At 40.9% G+C, this 18,779-nt stretch overlaps 1 protein-coding gene across 2 annotated transcripts in view; it reads right to left on the reverse strand.

Annotated features, from left to right (window-relative positions):
* Nucleotides 1-4,983, reverse strand: part of GXYLT1 (glucoside xylosyltransferase 1) — a 30,305-nt gene extending 25,322 nt beyond the window's left edge. The window contains exon 1 of one of the 2 annotated variants that reach the window (XM_040551327.1): nucleotides 4,721-4,983. In XM_040551327.1, the coding sequence (XP_040407261.1) occupies nucleotides 4,721-4,875 (155 nt within the window). In that variant the 5' untranslated portion in view covers nucleotides 4,876-4,983. The remainder of the gene's footprint in view (nucleotides 1-4,720) is intronic. The other variant, XM_040551335.1, reaches the window with a different exon arrangement.
* Between the last annotated feature and the right edge of the window lie 13,796 nt (nucleotides 4,984-18,779).

An 18,779-nucleotide genomic window follows, 5' to 3' on the forward strand; every position in this document is an offset into this window, starting at 1 on the left:
GTGCCTAAGGCCAGTTACTGCAAGGATCCACGCTGTGTACATTTACATACTTTTCACTAAGAGGCTTCCACCCTGATTAGCCAGAGGAGGGAACAGGACGAGGCCACCTGTGCTGTCTGTGGTTGTGCAAGAGCTATTTTCTCTGTGTTGATGTCTGTGGCCAGCCGTATGCATGTAGTGTGGGCATGGGCGCCTGTCGGGAATTAATGCTCAGCTTTGCTGTGGGCTGGACACAGGGCCATGGACCTGCAGCACCTCACCATCGGACTACTGGGCTGGACAACTCCTAACACCAACCACTGCCAAAAAAAAAAAAAAAAACCAAAGAAATACAAAGCTTTAAGAACATTTGTTAGCATAGACAGGCATTCTCAACATTCTGTTTAACAGTTCTACGTATCTCTCCCCTAGACAATTATCCATTTACTTCCTCTATCAGGTAATTTAGTTTCAACACAGAGAGATAGTAAGAAAAATTTAGTTTTATAGATACAGCAAAAATGTATAAATTTTGACCTGAAAAGAAGGATTTGGAGCAATTTTTAATTTATGTGCAAAATACCTAGCAATGCACGCCTCACACTGACTGAGGCCCTCTGTTCAAGCGAGGCAAGTTCTCACCATAAGGATCTCCCAGCAACCAGTGGTAAAAAAAATCCTTTTGTTAAGCATGCTGGTGGGCTTCCTATTAATGGAGATCATAGCTTTCAAGCATACTTCTCAGTCCAGATGGCATCTCTTACACCACTGTAACTTCCTAACGATTTAGCAGCATGTCCAAATAGTCAGGGTTGCAGCCAACTAACGTGAGTCATGGCTGCTGCATCCCTTCAGTGCTGCACTAACAGCCTAACACCAAACTGCAAGCATCGAGTAACCGAGAGAGACTGGCGCAGCAAAACAGGAAGGCTGCAGTTTTATTTCCTTCCTGCTCATACATGCGGGAGTAAAAAGTTAGGAAATAAGAGTTGTTCGGTTCCACTCCCAAACACACTGAGAAGCCCTGATTCTTCTCAATAGCTTTTCCTGAACAATATCCCAAATTTGTTTTGATTTATTTTAATCTGAAAAGTAATAGCTTTATTAGACAGGAGGCAGCACATCCCAAATTTGATGTTAAAACATCTGACGCAGGACAAACTTTTTTTTACTAGAAGAGTCTTGACATTGTTTCATTAACTAATAACGTGTTTATTTAAAACAGCATTTGTTAGTCAACTTAGCTACTTGACACACTCAGATGATTTTTTTAAATGAAGTTTCAACTTCAAATTATTCCGTGCTTCATCCTTTTAAAAGTTTTACTCACATTTTGAAATGTTTAGACAGTTCCTAGACCAATTCCTTAACGTACAATAGCTGAGAAACACTCTGGTGAAACTGCTGGTTACGTTCTGACACAGAGGAAAACAGCTGCCTACAGTGCAAGGAAAGAAAGATCTGTTACAACCATCCCACTCTGCTGCCTAAGCTGCTGGGTTATACACTTCTTGCACTTTTCCAGGCACTATAATCCACTTAACTCCCCCTTTGCCAGTCTAGTTAGAGAAAAAGAGAGTCAGACAGGAGTTACAAGTCACAAAACAGTGTGCCTGGCTGCATGAAAATGCTAAACTAGAGCATAACAAAAAAATGTCTAATTTTAATAGGGTCAAATTCGTTGACCTCACTGAATTCATGGAGCTGACTACATACCGATCTGATACATAGCTGATACATACTGACTACATAGCTGATCTGAAAGCACGTGGAGGAGTACTGCCTTGAAAGGATACTTCACAGACAGCAGATTATAATATTATTGAATGATACACATGTAAAAAAAAAAAAAGGTGGATAAATGCACATTTGGTACATTTTTTCCACAGCCATCTTCCTCATCCATAAATCTTACTAGCAAAGAAAAAAACAGCTGACTATACACAGCGAATTTTGACTGACTTTGTCTTCTGGAGGTAGACACTTAAGCATTCTCTATTTTCAAGTTCAGATCTGTTGTTCATTTAGCTATTATATATGACTACTTACTATTCATTACTGCTTTTCTCACTGGAATAATCATGAGGACAATCTGGGGATTTAACTAAAATTCTTGAAATGCTCTACAGCTATTTATACCAAGTTTCAAGACACAAGCTTTTAGTTTCTAGTCATCTTGTTCCTCAGGCTACTGTAGCCTTTGAAACAAACAACTCATTACCAAAGTGATTACCCAACAAGCTCCTCTGAATTGTTATGGTTATTGGAGGATCTTGCCTCAACCTGTAATTCTAGTTTCAACATGGTACTTCCCTTTTAATTAAAGATTTTCTACTTAAAAGCATCATCACTATTGCAAAATTCTTCCAGGTGTGGTATTCTGAAGCTTTATTCAAAGCTTGCAGTTTTCAGTTCACATACTTCTGAAAACTACCAGAAATCTTGACTTTTCTTCCCCACCACAGAATATGGCCAAGCTCCTTCTGCTCTTATGTCATATATTGAATTAGCTTATTTGGGAAAAAGTTTCCTTTTCAGCTGAGAAGAGAAAAGCACTGCTGAGTGCATAAATGCCTTCAATGGCAGTTGAATTTGCTTTGCTAAACTGTATTTTAAAGCTAACAGTGAAAACAGCTGAAGGAGCCCACCGCTGAGAGCTACTATTAACGCATATGAAACACTGAACTTCAGGAAGGATGAAAAGGTTATCTGAACAGAATTTACTCTACAGGGTTACCAATCCTTTGCTGTCGTACACAAGAAGCAGGCATAAACCAGCTTTGTAGCTATCAGGCTCCTGCTCCACTAAAGAAAGAGCTGAAGTATGAAACCTGACATACACCCATACATTCATCAAGATGCATATATCAATCACACAAGAGAGCATAACATGATTTAATGCCTGAGAATAACCAAAATAAGTATCTTAAGGAATATTTGGTGTGGCATTTCTCAACTGCCACAGGATACATTTTTTCCTATGAACAGTCCATTAAACGCTTTCTTTAAAAGCCTTTAATGGGCTAAGTTCTAAGGGACCCAGCTTCTTGCACCCACGTTTTTCAAATGCTGTTTGTACAAGCAGCATAAGAACTTCAACAGTTTACAATGGGAAGATGTTCATCCTGAGCCTTTACTTTGACAGCAGTTTATAGGTAAAGAACTCCCACAGAGATGTCAAACAGACACTGATTTTGCAAAAAGGTATGTCTTCACGAAACTATATGCGTATGAATCATTTATGGCACTTAGACCTTTGGAAGATAACCTTCTCAGTCTGTAAGGCTTTTCAAAGTTGCAACACAGTGCAGATTTGTATCTCATCCCACTGTAATTGCAGCAAGAAGCTGCTTGAACCTTGTTGGGGTTCTCCCCCCCCGGTATTCAAGTTAAAGTAACTTAAATGTTACATGCTAGTACAAATATTAAAATAATAATAAGTATAACTTTTTAAATAGATTTGGTTCTTCTGCTAAGGACCACAATCCACCTGAAAGTAATGTCAATGTTTGCTAAAGCAAAATTATTTAGATTATCATCTTTTGCCCACCAAAAGCTTTCTTCAGGTAAATTAAGTATTTTCTTTATCAAAACAAATATCACACATAGGATTTTTTTCTCACATTTCTGTTTAAAACTGATTTATTATTCCAATGAAACGTTACATAAAACTTTTTCCTAGTTACCATGTTCTTTAGAACTAGTGCATTTCAACTCCTCACAAATTGTAACCCTGAACTAGAAGCGAGGAACAAACATCCCCACGTTTTTCCAAGTCGTAATCTGCATTCATCTGAACTAAAGCAAAGGCATGGAAAAAAAAAAAAAAGCCAACACATCCTCTCAAGTAGTTACACCAGTCAACAGTTGGGTTTCACATTTCAGCCAACTCCACCCCTAGCAACTCAGAATGCTGTTTCAGGATATTTTAAGATGATTAAGTCAGAGTTTGTCATCCTGCCACCCTCCATAACTCCTTGGCACCAGCGCTGTCACTTTCATGATTGCACAGTGAGCCATTTCAGAGAGCTGAGCTGCCCAAAAATCAGATGGTTTCAGGCAGGCCAGCACACCCGGAGAGCTCACCTGTGCGATCCCAGGAGCACAAGTGGTGTCGGAGAGGGAAGGAGAGGCAGTCACCAAACTTGTGTGGTCTGGAAACGGTGGAGATTTACACTGCTGGACTTAGGCTGGCCCACGAAGGCCTGGTCCTGCTCTCTCTGCAGCTTTAGCACCAGATCCCATCGCAGAGTTTTCGCTGGCACCACCGCTCCGGCAAACCCCAGGTGCACAGGACCAGGAAACTAACCTGAAAACTAACTCAGGCTCACTCCCCACTTGAGCACGTGAAATTTTCTGCTGAAGGGAGGCCGGCAGCAGCAGCGCAGGGCCAGAGCAGCCCAGCCTTACACCTCTCCAACCGTGCTCGCTTCATAAGTGACCTTATTAATTATCTCATCATAAACATTACCGATTAAAGTTGAAGGCGAGAGCTCAAAGTCACCAACCCCAGCCTCAGAGCCGAGCATTCTGCCGGGGGGGGGAGGGGGGGAACCAAACCCAAGCGCCCTCCCCCCGCCAGGCCTCGCCCCCCGGGCCCCTTCCCTTTGTCTGCCCGCTGCGGGGCTCGGCCCCTCCAGCCCCGGTAACCGGCCCGGGAGGCGCCGAGCAGCCGGGGGCGCCCGCGGCACGGTGCCCCGCAGGACCGCGGGGGGAGCCGCCCCCCGTCCCGGTCCCGTACCTGCCGGCCCCGCCGCTCCTCCCCGCCGGTCCCCGGTCCCGCTGCCGGCCGCCGGGCTCCTGCTCGAGGGAGAGGGCCAGCTGGCTGAAGCCGTAGAGCAGGGAGCAGACGCCGCAGCCCAGGCACAGCAGCGCCACCCGCCCCAGCCGCCGCATCCTCCTCCTCCTCCTCCTCCTCCTCCCGCCGCCCCGGCCCCGGCAGCGGCGCCCGGCAGCAGCCGGGGCCCTCCCGGCAGCGCGAGGCCCAACGGGCGCGGCGGCGCCAGCCTCGGCGTGCGAGGGGCGGGCCGGGGGGAGGAGCGGGGCCTGGCGGCCTGCCTCCTGCCCGGCCTCGTGCCCGGCCTCCTGCTCTCCTCCCCTCCCTCCCTCCCTTCCTCCCTCCCTTCCTCCCTCCTTCCCTCCCTTCCTCCCTCCCTGCCCAGGGCTCCGGGAAACATGTCCCTGACAAGAGGCCGAGTGAAGAAATGGCCCAGGCAGGTGCCCGGCTTGTCAAGCTGCAAGCACATTCACATCTCGCCTGCATTATACCACAGAATCATTAAGGCTGGAAAAGACCTCCAAGATCATCTGGTCCAACCATCCCCCTACCACCAACGTCACCCACTGAACCATGACCCTAAGCACCACGTCCAACCTTTCCTTGAGCACCCCCAGGGACGGTGACGCCACCACTTTCCAAAGAGCAAAAGAGGCTAAGGGGCAGTGAAGGCGATGCTTTTCCCCACAGCCATCAGTCGGTCAGGGTTTCTGCGGTGTTATCCTCAACTTGCACACAGCCACCTTTTGCGACAATACTGCCTCATGGATACTGCCACGACACTGCCTCGTGCTTACTGGGCAGCTTGGTTACAAATCATACAATCACAAAATATCCGAGTTGGAAGGGACCCCCAAGGATCATCGAGTCCAAATCCAATACACCCTTTCTCCTCCTGAAGATGCAATCTGAGCGTGCAGTGAATTTCAAGAAAAAAAAAAATGGCAATCTGATTTACACTAAAGCTTAAAAAATCAGTTATACTGCAGATCACAGATTGCGGGGCCTGAGGGTATATGTTGTAGTAAATGTCTGTGAAACCTCAGCTATAGCTTACTGCTTTTTTTTTTTTTTTTTTTTTTTTTTTTTGGCTCTGTTTAAGAGGTGGGGAAGCAGAATGCCAAATGGCAACGCTAGTAGCTGAAAGAAGTGCAATCCCAAAATGTCCTGCCTATCCTCATACCCAGGAACAAAGAAATGAGGAAAAAAGGCAGCTCTTGTGAAGTATTGGGTACTCAGCTATCTTTGGAGTATAGGTATCAGGATGATCACTAGGAAATAAGAGTAGGGAAATAGAAACTGAAAAAATAAGTAGAATCTAAGAAAGGAAAGGAACCAAGGAGGATGAGGAGCAATGATGAGAATTGCACAATCCCAGACTGGCTGAGGCTGGCAGGCCCTGAGGAGCCCACCTGCCCCAGCCCCTGCCCAAGCAGGGACACCCAGAGCAGGCTGCCCAGGACCACGTCCAGGTGGGTTTTGGAAGATCCCCAAGGAGGAGACCCCACGGCCTCTCTGGGCAGCCTGTGCCAGTGCTCAGGCACCCACCCAGCACAGAAGTGCTGCCTGGTGCCCAGGGGGAGCATCCTGTGCTCCAGTTTGTGTCCATTGCCTCTTGTCCTGCCACTGGGCACCACTGAAAGAAGCCTGGCTCCATGTTCTTTGCACCCTCCCTTTAAGTATTTATGGATATTGATGAGATCCCCCTGAGCCTCCTCTCCTCCAGGCTGAACAGCTCCAGCTCTCTCAGCCCCTCCTCACAGGAGAGGTGCTCCACTCCCTCAAAGATCTTCCTGGCCCTACGTTGGACTCTCCCCGCTATGTCCATGTCTCTTATGCTGTGGGGGGCAGAACTGGACCCAGCTCTCCGGGTGCAGCCTCACCAGTGCTGAGCAGAGGGGAAGGATCCTCCCTCTCGGTGACACTTTGCCTAACACAGCCACGAATACCATCGGCCTTCTTAGCGACAAGGGCACGAGGGCAAAATTCATGGCTGAAGATGGCAGGGTGATGGAGGGACCTCATGAGAAATGGAGTCACTGGGAGAGTCATAGATGAAATAAGGAAAAATTTGAAAAAAAGTCTCTAAAAAGAATTTGCTTAATGAACTAAGGGAAATTTATGTTAGTGAGGCCATGTGCTACCAGGCATGACAGAAAAAAGAAAAAAAAAACAGCTCTGGAAGTGCCACTTAGTGTTGCAGCTGGGCTTTCTGCTCCTCCTGCTTTCTGTTCCTCCATGCTTTGATCCCCCTTATCAGTGGATGAACTCCGCCACTCTGCCAGCTTTCCTCTGTTTGTGCTCACAATCAAAACCTGGCGTCTTGCTCTCCTTGCATATCTGCACGCTGACCTGTGTCACTCACTGTCCCATTTCACAACCCCCTGACATATACTACCAAGTCCCCGTGGCAGGTAATAAATAATACTTTTCATGGATAAATGAAGCCCTGACTTCTTGCCCCTACTGCTCAGGAGAGCTTTCTGTTTAATCCAGGAGATCTCAGTATGGATAAGAAACAAAAAGCCAAGAGGCTGATACTATATTGTACAGACTGATGCATAAAAATAGTTGAAGAAAATAATCGGAAGTCTGAGATATGTGGTGAGAGGTGGGCAATTTTAAAGGCAAATTCATAGCAATGTGTGAGTTGGAGAGGAGAGAGACAAAGGAGTGTTTACTGACAGTGACCTCAAAAGAGAAGTCCGGTTAGTCCCCACTGCAGCATGACACTTGCCTTCTGAGCTGAGGAGTGTTCAAGTTGAGGAAAATGAAGTCTGTAGGGTGTTACACAGGGACCAAGAATGAGTGTGGCAGCTGGCCAGCAGCAATGCTTTCATGTGTCAGAAGAAGAAAGTATATTTTTAGACAAGAAAAGAAGAAATAGAGAGTGATAAGGGGAGATGAGATAAGGGGGAAAAAAATCCTTTCGGATTATCAATCATACCATTTCCCTGGTAGGAATTTATAGGATTCTCTCCGTTCCGTGCTGTCCAGGAATGCCTGAATAATGAATGAGTGAGAATGTATCTGCAGTGGTCTAAAAATATAACCGAAGCAAGGTCAAAGAGAAAGTTAGTATCTTTTCTTAAGGTATCTGATGCAACTGGGGAGAAAGAAAAAATCCAAGAAAAGATCAGATTAACTTATGCACACACAAGCCTTTTTTTACACTGCAAAATCTGTGCATTTAATCCAACTGGCAGTTGGTCTGATAAGAGGCAAAAAGCTTCTTCCTACAAACTTGTGTGTGAATAACAAAGATAAAGAAAAATGACTGAAATGTCATGCCTACGTTTCTTCTCTGAGAAAAAAAACAATATCAATAGTTATCCAATTAGCTAATACAGCTTTTAAAATTCTTTAAAGAGAAACGATTATATACCTTTATTTCTCACCATAATTAATGAGAAATATATAACATTTTATGCTGTAACATTTGCTAGTCTTTTAAAAACTGTTAAAACATGAAGAAGCACAATCACATACGAGGTTCTCCCCATTTATTTCCAATTTTAAATCTTTAAATCCTTTTCCTGACTGGAATTAAAAGCTACTTAGCCATGGTAGCTTTTGTAACCCTTAAAGGGATTCAGTTCTATTTGTTATGTCCAGAAAATACCTTAAATCCAGAAAACAGTAAGCTTAGAAAAACTACAGGCGTTAAATATTTAGGACAATTCATTTTATAAAAGAATAAATACCCTATACTTCTGTAAATGTGTTCAAAGGCCATAAAAGCAGTTCAAGCATGCCAGAAAATTAAACCAAAATTCTAACTACTCATTAGATCGAGAGATAAATTAGATCAACTTAGATTAAAATATATACATACTCACAATTATGGAAGGGGATTATCAAATGCAACCAAGAGAACAAAGAGAGAAATCAAGTTCCACTCAAACTTTCTGCTAATGAAAAAGCCCAGTCCTAATCAGATGCGTTTCCATCATTTCTTCTGGGTTTGTTCTTTCAGGAAGTTAAACCATTAGTTAAGTTGGCAAAGCAATAAGATTCTGCGCTGACAGATTTGTGTCAAGGCTGCCAAGCGTGCAGACCAGTTAAGGGTTTTTCAAAGGCAAAGACGCTTTCTTTGATGTTCACATGCCCTTTCGTACAACCTGCAGTGTCAACACTTTGCTATGATAGATTGTAAGGTTGGGTAAGGGAGGGGGAACTGCTTTGCTGCCATGTGCTGTGCATATGGTGTCATCAGACTTCTTGGTGTAATGTCCCTTTTCTGTTGCTACCAGACATCATTTTTCTTTCCTTCAAATTTATTATTAAGACGAGGATTTAGTTCGGTACAGCTGCCTTCCACTCCTACCATATCTACTCTTCAAATTTCCCCACATTAGCCCCAACATTAAAAAAAGTTAGTCAAAATTCTCAAAATCAATTTTGATTACCAAAGTACTATCATATTCACTCATTCCTTCTCTTTTTAGTTCATGTTTGTTTGCATTGTAGTGTCTGTTTAACCTACTTAGCCTATAAACAGCAGCTTACCATATTTTGCAGTTACTCTTCATATCAGGAATATACGTACCTGAGGGCAGTAGTACACAAATTTAAACAAATTGCAGTTTGTTTAAAATCAGTTTGGGAACTGATGTGATACTTTACAACATTCCCTGGTTTCTTTCAATTTGAATGAATTATTTTATCAGTAGTACAATTTACTTTAAAATCCTCAGTGAACAACCATAAGCTATTAAACTATTAAGAGTTAAAATACTTGTATTGTTCATCTTAAGAAAGTTCAATTTCCTTGTCTTCAATAAATAAGCATGCATCTATATATCCACCCTAGTACAATTTTTAATGCCTTCCTCCATGAAAAAAAAAAAAGCAGAAATACTTTCTAAGAGTGTAAAGATAATTTTCTTTTTACAAATTTTTCTGTATTTGTGTGTCAAAGATTTTCTTTTCCTGTAGTTTTCTAAATAGGGAGCTCCAAAACATCAGTCCAAGGGGGATTCTCAGTGTCAGGCTTTGGCTTCATCTAAAATTCTCCAGGGAGTGTCTGGCACAGCTGTTTGTGTTTAAAATACTCCTGGAAGGAGTCAAAGCAAACTTACCTACTTATGCTAATATGTACCATGTATGAAAACAGAAATAAGTCAAGCAGGCTGGGCTTTATGGTTGTTTTTATTTGGTTTGGGTGTTTTGTTTGTTTGTTTTTGTATATATAAATACTCCAGTTAAAAGACCTTAACTTGTCCTGCTATGGTTTGCTACAGCATCAAGTGCTTTCAGTGCCCTGACACCCCAGTCAGGGTCTTTAAGTTTCTACAATCTACTGTTATGTTTTTCTTGTAATAGAATAAATATTTACTAACTGAACATACACAATAACAACTTGGCTTTATGGCTTAATTTTTACAATGAACCATATCAACTAATCTGGAATTAATCCTGCACGGTACTTTCCACTTTACAGCAACAGTGCAGACTCCACCCAGCAAATCAGTGCTACTTGTAATAAGTAGCTCATCCTACACTCTTTTTTGAAGACCCTTTTTTAGAAGCAACACATTAATGAGATCCTCAGACCACAGACTGGAAACCACTGCTTTTTTATCTATTATTTTTTGTTACATTTGATATGAAAACGTTTTATATGTTTTATTTATTTATTCACAAAGTGAAAAAAGCCTGCATGGCTAGGAGAGTGAAACTGCATCTAGCAAACAGCTAACATGAAAAAAATGTTAGATGACAACCACCAGCTGCTCTGAAAAGAGGAAGCACGGGTTTAGGAGAGTTGCCAGGGACTCTGAAAGCCATTCAGCAGTGAAAGCCAGATACACTAGAGGCAGTGAGGCAGGTAGCCAGTTGCCCCTGTTTCCAAAAGTAAAAAAGTCAGCATAACCTGGATTGGGAAAGACGACAGGCGTTCACTCAGTAAGGAGAGGCTTTGGAAAGCAGTCAGTTAGTCAACCAGGTGAAGATTTGATTTACTTTGCCAATTTCTGGCCAAGTCAACTTGTCTTTTTATTTCGCTTAACTCCCTGCTCCTCAGCAAGCAGGATTTAACCCTGAAACCAACGGAGGGGACATGTCAAGGATATAGAAATAAAGTCCTAATGCTGGTCTCTCCACATCTTGTTCTCTAGGGATTGCTTTATTGCTGAAATTACTAATTCAAAGAACAGATTAGATCAGCCAAAAGTACTAGCTGTATAAAGCACTTGGTGCTTGAAATACCAGGAAGAGGCTAATACTTCCTTTTCTACTGACTGCCCCTTTTATAACTGCACAGTGCAACCATGTAACAGACAAATGCCTACGGTACACAACAGGCTTAGCCACCATATATCCTTATACTTTGTCAATAGTTTGTAATGTCTGAAGGAGTGACGGTGAGCAGCCAGCTTGCCTTTCACAGCCCTGTGCCACTCCACCGCAGAGTGCAGACACGACCCTGATTGTCCCTGGTGTCCTCGGAACTGCATGGTTCCATGGCACGGGGCAGAAGAGATGCTCTGCTGCCCACAACTTCCACCCAAAACATCTGAGACACCTCCGAGCATTGCTCACTCATGATGGCACTAGGAAATTACTCAGCTTTCACCCTTCCTTCACCTGTAATTTTAGAAAGATGCATTTCTTTTACTCCTTTATTTTCTTTCAGGTCAAGAAAGGGTAAAAAATAACTGGACGCTGTACCAAGCTCTCTCCAGGCACCAGGCACAAACGGAATGCTGTGATCTCCCATGGCTGCCAAAACACGGGTGTGGAATTTAAGAAATTTGTTTTGATCTTCAGACCCATAATTGTGTAGTGGACTTACTGAACAGTCAACAGAGGGAAAAAAATGAATAGAAGGGTGACAGAAGGGCTTTACAACTTGGTCTCCTCTTTTCAATTCCTTCTGTTCTCCTAAAACAGAGAAGGAAGTGGAATAAATTAGAGGCCCTTAATTAGTGACAACAGCCCCATTCTAGTATCTGATGCCAATTTCATCTCAAATGCATTGAAGATCGCCTTCCTTTGTAGAAGTCAGTATTTCTGCTAATACTGAGCTTGGCGTTTATGTAAATAATTTGATACTGCACGCTGCCTGCGCTTCAGGATTATACCCAGCACTCACAAGATGATGTTACATTCTGCACCCAAGGATGCACCAGCCTCACATACTGCCTGCACGGAGCGAGGATGAGCGCGTGTATTCATGGCCAACACGTCAGTCACCTGCTACACAAATGGGAAACGCTGACTGGCTTTATGAGGGAACCTGCTCCTTTCAACAATGGCTTGGAGGATCTCAGCCTCGTGCTGCAAATCAAAAGAAACATCAAACAATTCAGAATTGAACACTGGAACTGTACATAGCTTGAAAATAACTCGAGACAGACCACTTTTTGTAGAATCTGTTTTAGGAAAAACAAACAAACAAAAAAAAGCTATATACACAATGTGATGAAATCTGCTTAGACTAAGCCTTCTCAAGCTTCTCACCCCAGTTGTTACTTTCTTTGCAAGCATGGATGTTTTCTTAGTTTCTTGCTGCCTTGGAAGCAGCACTTGAGTATCTCAACTTCCACCACAGCTCAGAGGCAAAGTGAATAACCCATGCCAGTAAGCCAGCAGAGCACACCTGGCATTTTGAGAGTAGGTTCCGTCTGACAATCTGCTACAATTTATCCCCAAGTTGTCCACTTACATTTCTTGCACTTTTGCCTAGCTAGTACAAGTAACACATTCAGAGAAGGGTTCTGAGCAATTTAATTATTTTATTTACCATTTATCATGACACGCCCTAAGCATCACCACTGCCAGTCAAGACCAAATACAGTGCACCTGCAAAAATTTTCACTGAAAATACTTGCCTGTCAGGTTCTTCACAGGCAAGAAATATTACTTTATTCCTGGGGAAGACATTTAAATATGTGTCACTACTCTAGGCTTCAAACACATCTACTTAATGCTCATCTGAAACTAATTGTATGTTCATCAAAATTGCAAAATAACTATAGAATAGTTCATTTTTAAACAACTCCATTGTCACTGATTGGGCAGCATTTATTCTGGAAAACTATCCTACTGTTTCTTTCTTTCTATCCTCTTCCCCCCAGCTTTCAGAATTTCAGCTCATTTAATAATGTCTTTGAACTGAAGTCAGGAAGAGGTCAGTTTGAGGCAGTCTCAATGGGTTACTATATGTGCACTTTGGCTGAATGCATTGTATTGCCGTCTTTATTTAAATGAGTGTTTAACTGGAATTGAACATAGCTTACCAGACAGGAAATTGTAGCATCTCATGATGAAGGCTGTATTTTCTGTCTGCTGCATAGAGACCTTTTAAGTGTAAACCAATATAATGGTTACATATGGCTTAGAGTACCTGTAGCATTGTTGTAACAAAATTATATATATTTAAAAAATTACAAACACACAACTTTTTGTTCACAGAGATGTTTATTTTTGTCTTCAATGTTCGTAGGGAATACGATTTCACTACAAAAGTGTCTCAGAGAAACTCCATTCAAAATCTAGGCTTAAGAATGAAGGGAAAATATACTTTCAGCTGTACCAGTCCTGAGCAAAGTTTAAATTAAAAAAAAAAAAAGTCCTCTAGAGATAGGAAGCAGCACCAATAAAACCAGAGGTCCTCTTACTGATATCTGCTCATGCCTTCTTTCCTGTTTGAGAATTGGCAAAAACTTAGGTGGGAAGAATTACTGTATTAGAATGTGGACCTAAGATTCACAGTCCCAACCTCTCACCAAATGCATTCTGTTACAGTCAGAGCTCAGGGCCTCAATTTTACTTTCCATTAAGTAGTCAGGACTGCTAACAGCAAGACTGTTGCCCCCATGGTGTAACATTCTACCTTACTTAAACTGGTAAATAAATATTTATTTAACATACTTATTTTAATAAATATTTATTTCCTAATCAAGTTCCTGAAAAGTTACATTGTTCTTAGAAGTATACTATTCATATGCATAAAACTTCTGATAACATCAGGTCTCAAAATAATTCAAGTGGCTTACATTCTGTCTTGTTCTTTCAGTGAAAGGATTTCAAGCCATTGGTAACACTCAGTACTTTGTTGGTTTATCCAGGACATTCAAATTCAATCTGACAAAGTAAAATACTTCTAAGAGTCAGAACAGAAAAGGCACTTACTCGTTTTGGGGAAGACACCTGGCAGGTAAAATTTTTATTTTCAAAATAACAAGCCCTTTTTCTGACAATGAAAGCCTTAAAAATTATTGTTAGATAAACCCAGTGAATAAAACCAACTTCTGTATCCCTTCCCAAGAAAGGTAGTGCTACCCTTGACTGGGATATTGAGAAGTGTGAAAGCATCCAAAAATACTCAGAAGTTTGATTCACTTCTGTGATATTCCAGCAGGCTATCACAGCTGACATTAAAAAAAAAAATCCTCCAAAGATTTTATGTTTTACAAATTGAAAGCCTTAGAAATTTCTGGACTGCTTCTTACTAGGTACTTGTATGAGCAAGAAAATATAAGATTCTAGTGTTATAACCAGGAACATTGCCTTAGTTACAACCGATAACCTGTGACTCCATCCAGAGGAGTAAATCTCTTATCAAACTTCCTTTCAATTGAATCATTGCCTCATTGATGCTCTGTATAAGGCACTTAGTAAATTTTAAGAGCATCTGACGGTGCTGTTGGTAATTTTGATTTGTCTGTGAGGGTGCCCTATTAACACTTGAAGATTAACTGGCTAAGGTGTGGAATAATCACTGAAAACAGCCATATGAACTACAGGCCACAAAACTCTTTCCAGAAGCCACAGCTATTCTCATCTGGGTTCTTACTCCCTTTTCAGCATAAAGTTACCCTTTTTCTAGTTGTCCAGGAATCAGAGCCTCTAAAACTGGATTGTATCTAAACATACAAGAGGAAGCTCTTTTGTTCCAGATCAGCTCTTTAACCAGAACTACTGCCCTTTCAATACACGACCTGTACCCAAGAGGGAAATGTTCATAGTATTTAATATGAAATTTACCAAAAAAAAAAAAAACCTACATCTGTCTTTTGGCCAAAAGTCACTGAACCAACGGGTATCAAGAACTATACAGCAAAACGCACCTATAAGAAGTGTGAGATACTGCCTATTTCCAACACGGTACACAGAGAAGGGAACACTGTACTCAAGAGAAAGCCATCGTGCAGTGGGTCTTCTAGATATTATTCTGAAAATAAATTTTCTTTGTTCTTTTTTCCTCTTATCCTCTTTTGTTGGACTGAGGATTTTTGAAGTTGGTTTACATATGAGAAACAGAAGCTGCCTACTCAGAATTTTTGCAGGAAATGTAGTCCTCAGCATCTGTGCATGCTCTTCCTTCGATCTCTTTCTCCAGCCAGCACCAAGCATATTTTCTTGTACCTTGTAAGAAAAGACCCTTCAGATGTAGTTACCTGGCAGTGTTACATCTCCACCAGTTGGAAGGCATTTTGCTTATTCTTCTGCATTTGGAAGCCTTACAACAGTAAAATCAGACCCTTTGCAGGATTACGGGCGTGAAGACCAGTAATTGGCATCCCAGAATGCAGCTACCTCAGCCAGAATACTTGAATGGTACGGGACTCGTATAAGTAAGTTTGTTCAGCAAGAATCTCTCCGGTAATTCAATTATGCAAAAACACAGACAACTGAAAAAATTGATAGATGACCTCCAAGCTCCACATATCATCGCTGGTCTTACAGAAACCAAGATACAGCTGGAGAACTCGGAATAGCACTCACATTCCTACTTACAAAAGCAGGCATAATACAGTATTGCAAACTTACTGCAGCCACTTACACTATAGATGTACTTCAAAAACATCTATAGGAGGAATCAAAATTCTGTTCCCTTTAGAGGTGGGACTAGTGAGACTCAAATACATGTAGCCTTAAGAGATTTCCCTCGCTTAGATTAACTCACAGCTGAAGGCTGTTATAGTAAGAGACGATCAGTCAGATGGCAGATTTTTTTGCTTAGAGATCTGTGCCATCAAGAACTGGACTTGGCACTGAAGCATTTCGATTTACTCTCTGAAAAGAAGTATCAGCTTGAAATAGAACATTTCATGCTCAGGGATGGTAGTTATGTATTAGATGCATATAAAGCCCAAATTAGACCTCTGTATTCCCAAAGTGGGTATTCAGAAAGTAGAATCTTGCTTAACTAACTGATGCTAAGTGGCTGAACAACTCCATCCTTTCCTAGTGCCCGTGACTGCCTTTGAACCAAAAGAATTTGCCGCCTGTAGAATCTAGTGAGCTTGGGAAGGGGGTAGAGAGCCAGACTCCTTTAGCACTGGGTATGTATATTTTGTTCATGAGTACACTTTTGCTCCTCCACACAAGAGGAATATTAAGATCATATGCTTAACAGGTTATGCAAAATATAGATTAGTATGCTCTTTTCCTCAGTCATCTTCTCAGTATCTCCAATGTGAATTAGAGCCTTATTGGTCTACAGCAACATTTCTCAAGATTTTAAGTTTACAGGAGCGTGTTCAGTTTGCATGCACTTTGACTAAGATCAATACTTATACGAAGAGAACAGTGTAATTAAAGATGTATCAGGCAACTTTTCCAAGTGGTCTAGATCTTGACAACATATTCCCTGAAGGACGTCTTGCTCAGATATTCCTATCTCCATCAAGATATGCTCTCGACAGAATAAATAGCATCTTGGAACTATTCTTTAAATTATTATTACCAGAACAGTATCTTTTCTGGTGGTCATTTTCTTCTTAAACATAGGCAAAAATGAGTGATTATTGTCTTATTGTATAGTTTACAAACCCTAAATGACACAGCAATCTCTTGTGACTATTCTTAGTAATACTCACTTGAGCTATCAAATACACATCTGCCCTTCATCTTCCATGCTTAACACCTTAAAAGTAAAGCTCAAGCTTCCTGTGCACAGTAAACTGTCTGCTCTTACAATTCTGTCAATGAACAGAGCAAGTTATTTCAGATGGCTTTTATCAGTATCTCATAATAAAAGGGGCAAGATTAAGACGGAAAACATCTTCTGAGGGATTAAGTATTATCCAACGGTGGTTCATTTGAATTATTTTTCACCTACACAGTTAAACAGAAACTGTAAACAGCTCCTGCATTAATAAGACTCTAGGATCTGTAGCTAATCTGTTTGGTGCATTTTCTTTCATTGTTTGAAACCAATGGCATACTTTATGTAGAGAGGAGTACGCCTGAACTCCTAGGCTTTGTACATTGGCGTATCACAATCTTCCTGCACCATGTCTTCAGAAAGTCACTTTCTGTTGGATAGTACCATTTACTAGCAGGAGTACAGCCATGGTTTGATGTTGCACTATTTACTCCATTCATTTCCATCTAGACAGGACATTGCAGTAATTTCTGAAAAATATTGATATGTGATGAACTTGTGAAGTACATTTTAATAGTTAAATCCTGTAAATTCTTATTGAAACACTGATTTTTCTTTAGATGTCAAAACTAAGCTCAATATCCGATTGTTGTCTCAGACAAATCTCTTAAATCTCTTTCTCCTCTTGTTAGAATTTTGACAGTACAAAAGAAAACCAGCTGACCTCTCCTCAGTTTGACTGATTTTATGGTACAACTTTTTGCTCATTTGTGAGGTTACACCCCTTCAAACTGAGCCTGCTTTGACATAAATCAGGGAAGAATTTCAGGTAAGAAAAATCTTCAAAACTCAAACAGTATTCCAGCACACCCATATCTTAACATTAAGATAGAAGAACATGTTTGCAAAATATCATATTTGACTGGTCCACTAGCCAAAAACAGCATTAACTTTTTATCTTATCTATCTTATTCCTGAGTTAGCACAGGACAAATTTACAAGCATAGCACTTGCTACTGCTGGAGGAGAAACTCAATTAAGTTGCACCTCCTCTTCCGTATTGTTTCTGACATTTGAAGGGAAGTATAACCAGACTCTGCGTAATAGGCAGCAGAGTCAACTTAAAGGCATGTGACAGAGAAAAACATGCAGATACAGTTAAAGAACCCTGGATATACAAAGAAGTACATAATAGATAGTTCCATGCCAAATTCCTCCTGTATAACAAAAGAATCGTCAATCAGCATAATGTGGGAAACTGTCAGGCTTTGGAGACAGGAGAGAGAAAAATTAAAGAACCAAAGATGCAGATTCATACATGTATCAAGTCTACAAGACTTGCACGACCACTCTAAAGAACTGCTGGAAATAAATTATAAGCATTCTGTCCTACATGGCTATCTAAAAATGTGCTATCCATAATCTTAAAAAATTAAAGTGCTCAAATTACAAAGCCCAAACATTTTCTGCGATTTTACAATCTGCCACAAAACATCAGCTATCTAGAGAAATATGTATTAGTTTAAAACCTTAAGTCATATCCCTAATTTTGAGACTTCTAAGATCAAGAAATTTAAGTTTTAGAGGTTTTGTTTGTTTGTTTTTACTATCACTGCTGTTAGAATCAAGATTTTATATGGCATACTTTAACTTGCTACTAAGTAGAACAACTTTTGCTTATTTCCAATATGCAAACTTAATTGCAGAAGAAATCAAAAGATCACAGTCTACAACTGTGCATCTTTTCTATATACCACCTACAGTTAGTGGTAAAGTTAGGAAGATAAAAGACTGAATTGTCACACATTTTATCAGTGAATTAATTATAGGTCATTTTCCCCATTTCCTTCCCCTTTTCCTTTCTGAAGCTAGATGATCAGCACATAAGGGAACTAATTTACATGGGACACTATCACGCTTGCCTTTGTTGGGTCACCATTTCATGAGCAACCCAAAATGTATGGCTATTCTAGACTGGTGCATATATAGAATTTGACAAATAACAATTCTTATGGAGAGAACAGTCACAGATTAAAATAGCTAATCAAAACACATTACAACATTAAATTTTCACTTTTTATAAATGGAGTAAAGATGCTTTTAAATATATTTACAGTTAGAAAAAGGACTTAGGATTACTACTACACGTTGAAATTATTTAGAAATTATGAAAGTGAAGTTCAT

This window comes from Cygnus olor, chromosome 1 (genome assembly GCF_009769625.2).
Source record: "Cygnus olor isolate bCygOlo1 chromosome 1, bCygOlo1.pri.v2, whole genome shotgun sequence".
Classification (NCBI taxonomy): Eukaryota; Metazoa; Chordata; class Aves; order Anseriformes; family Anatidae; genus Cygnus; species Cygnus olor.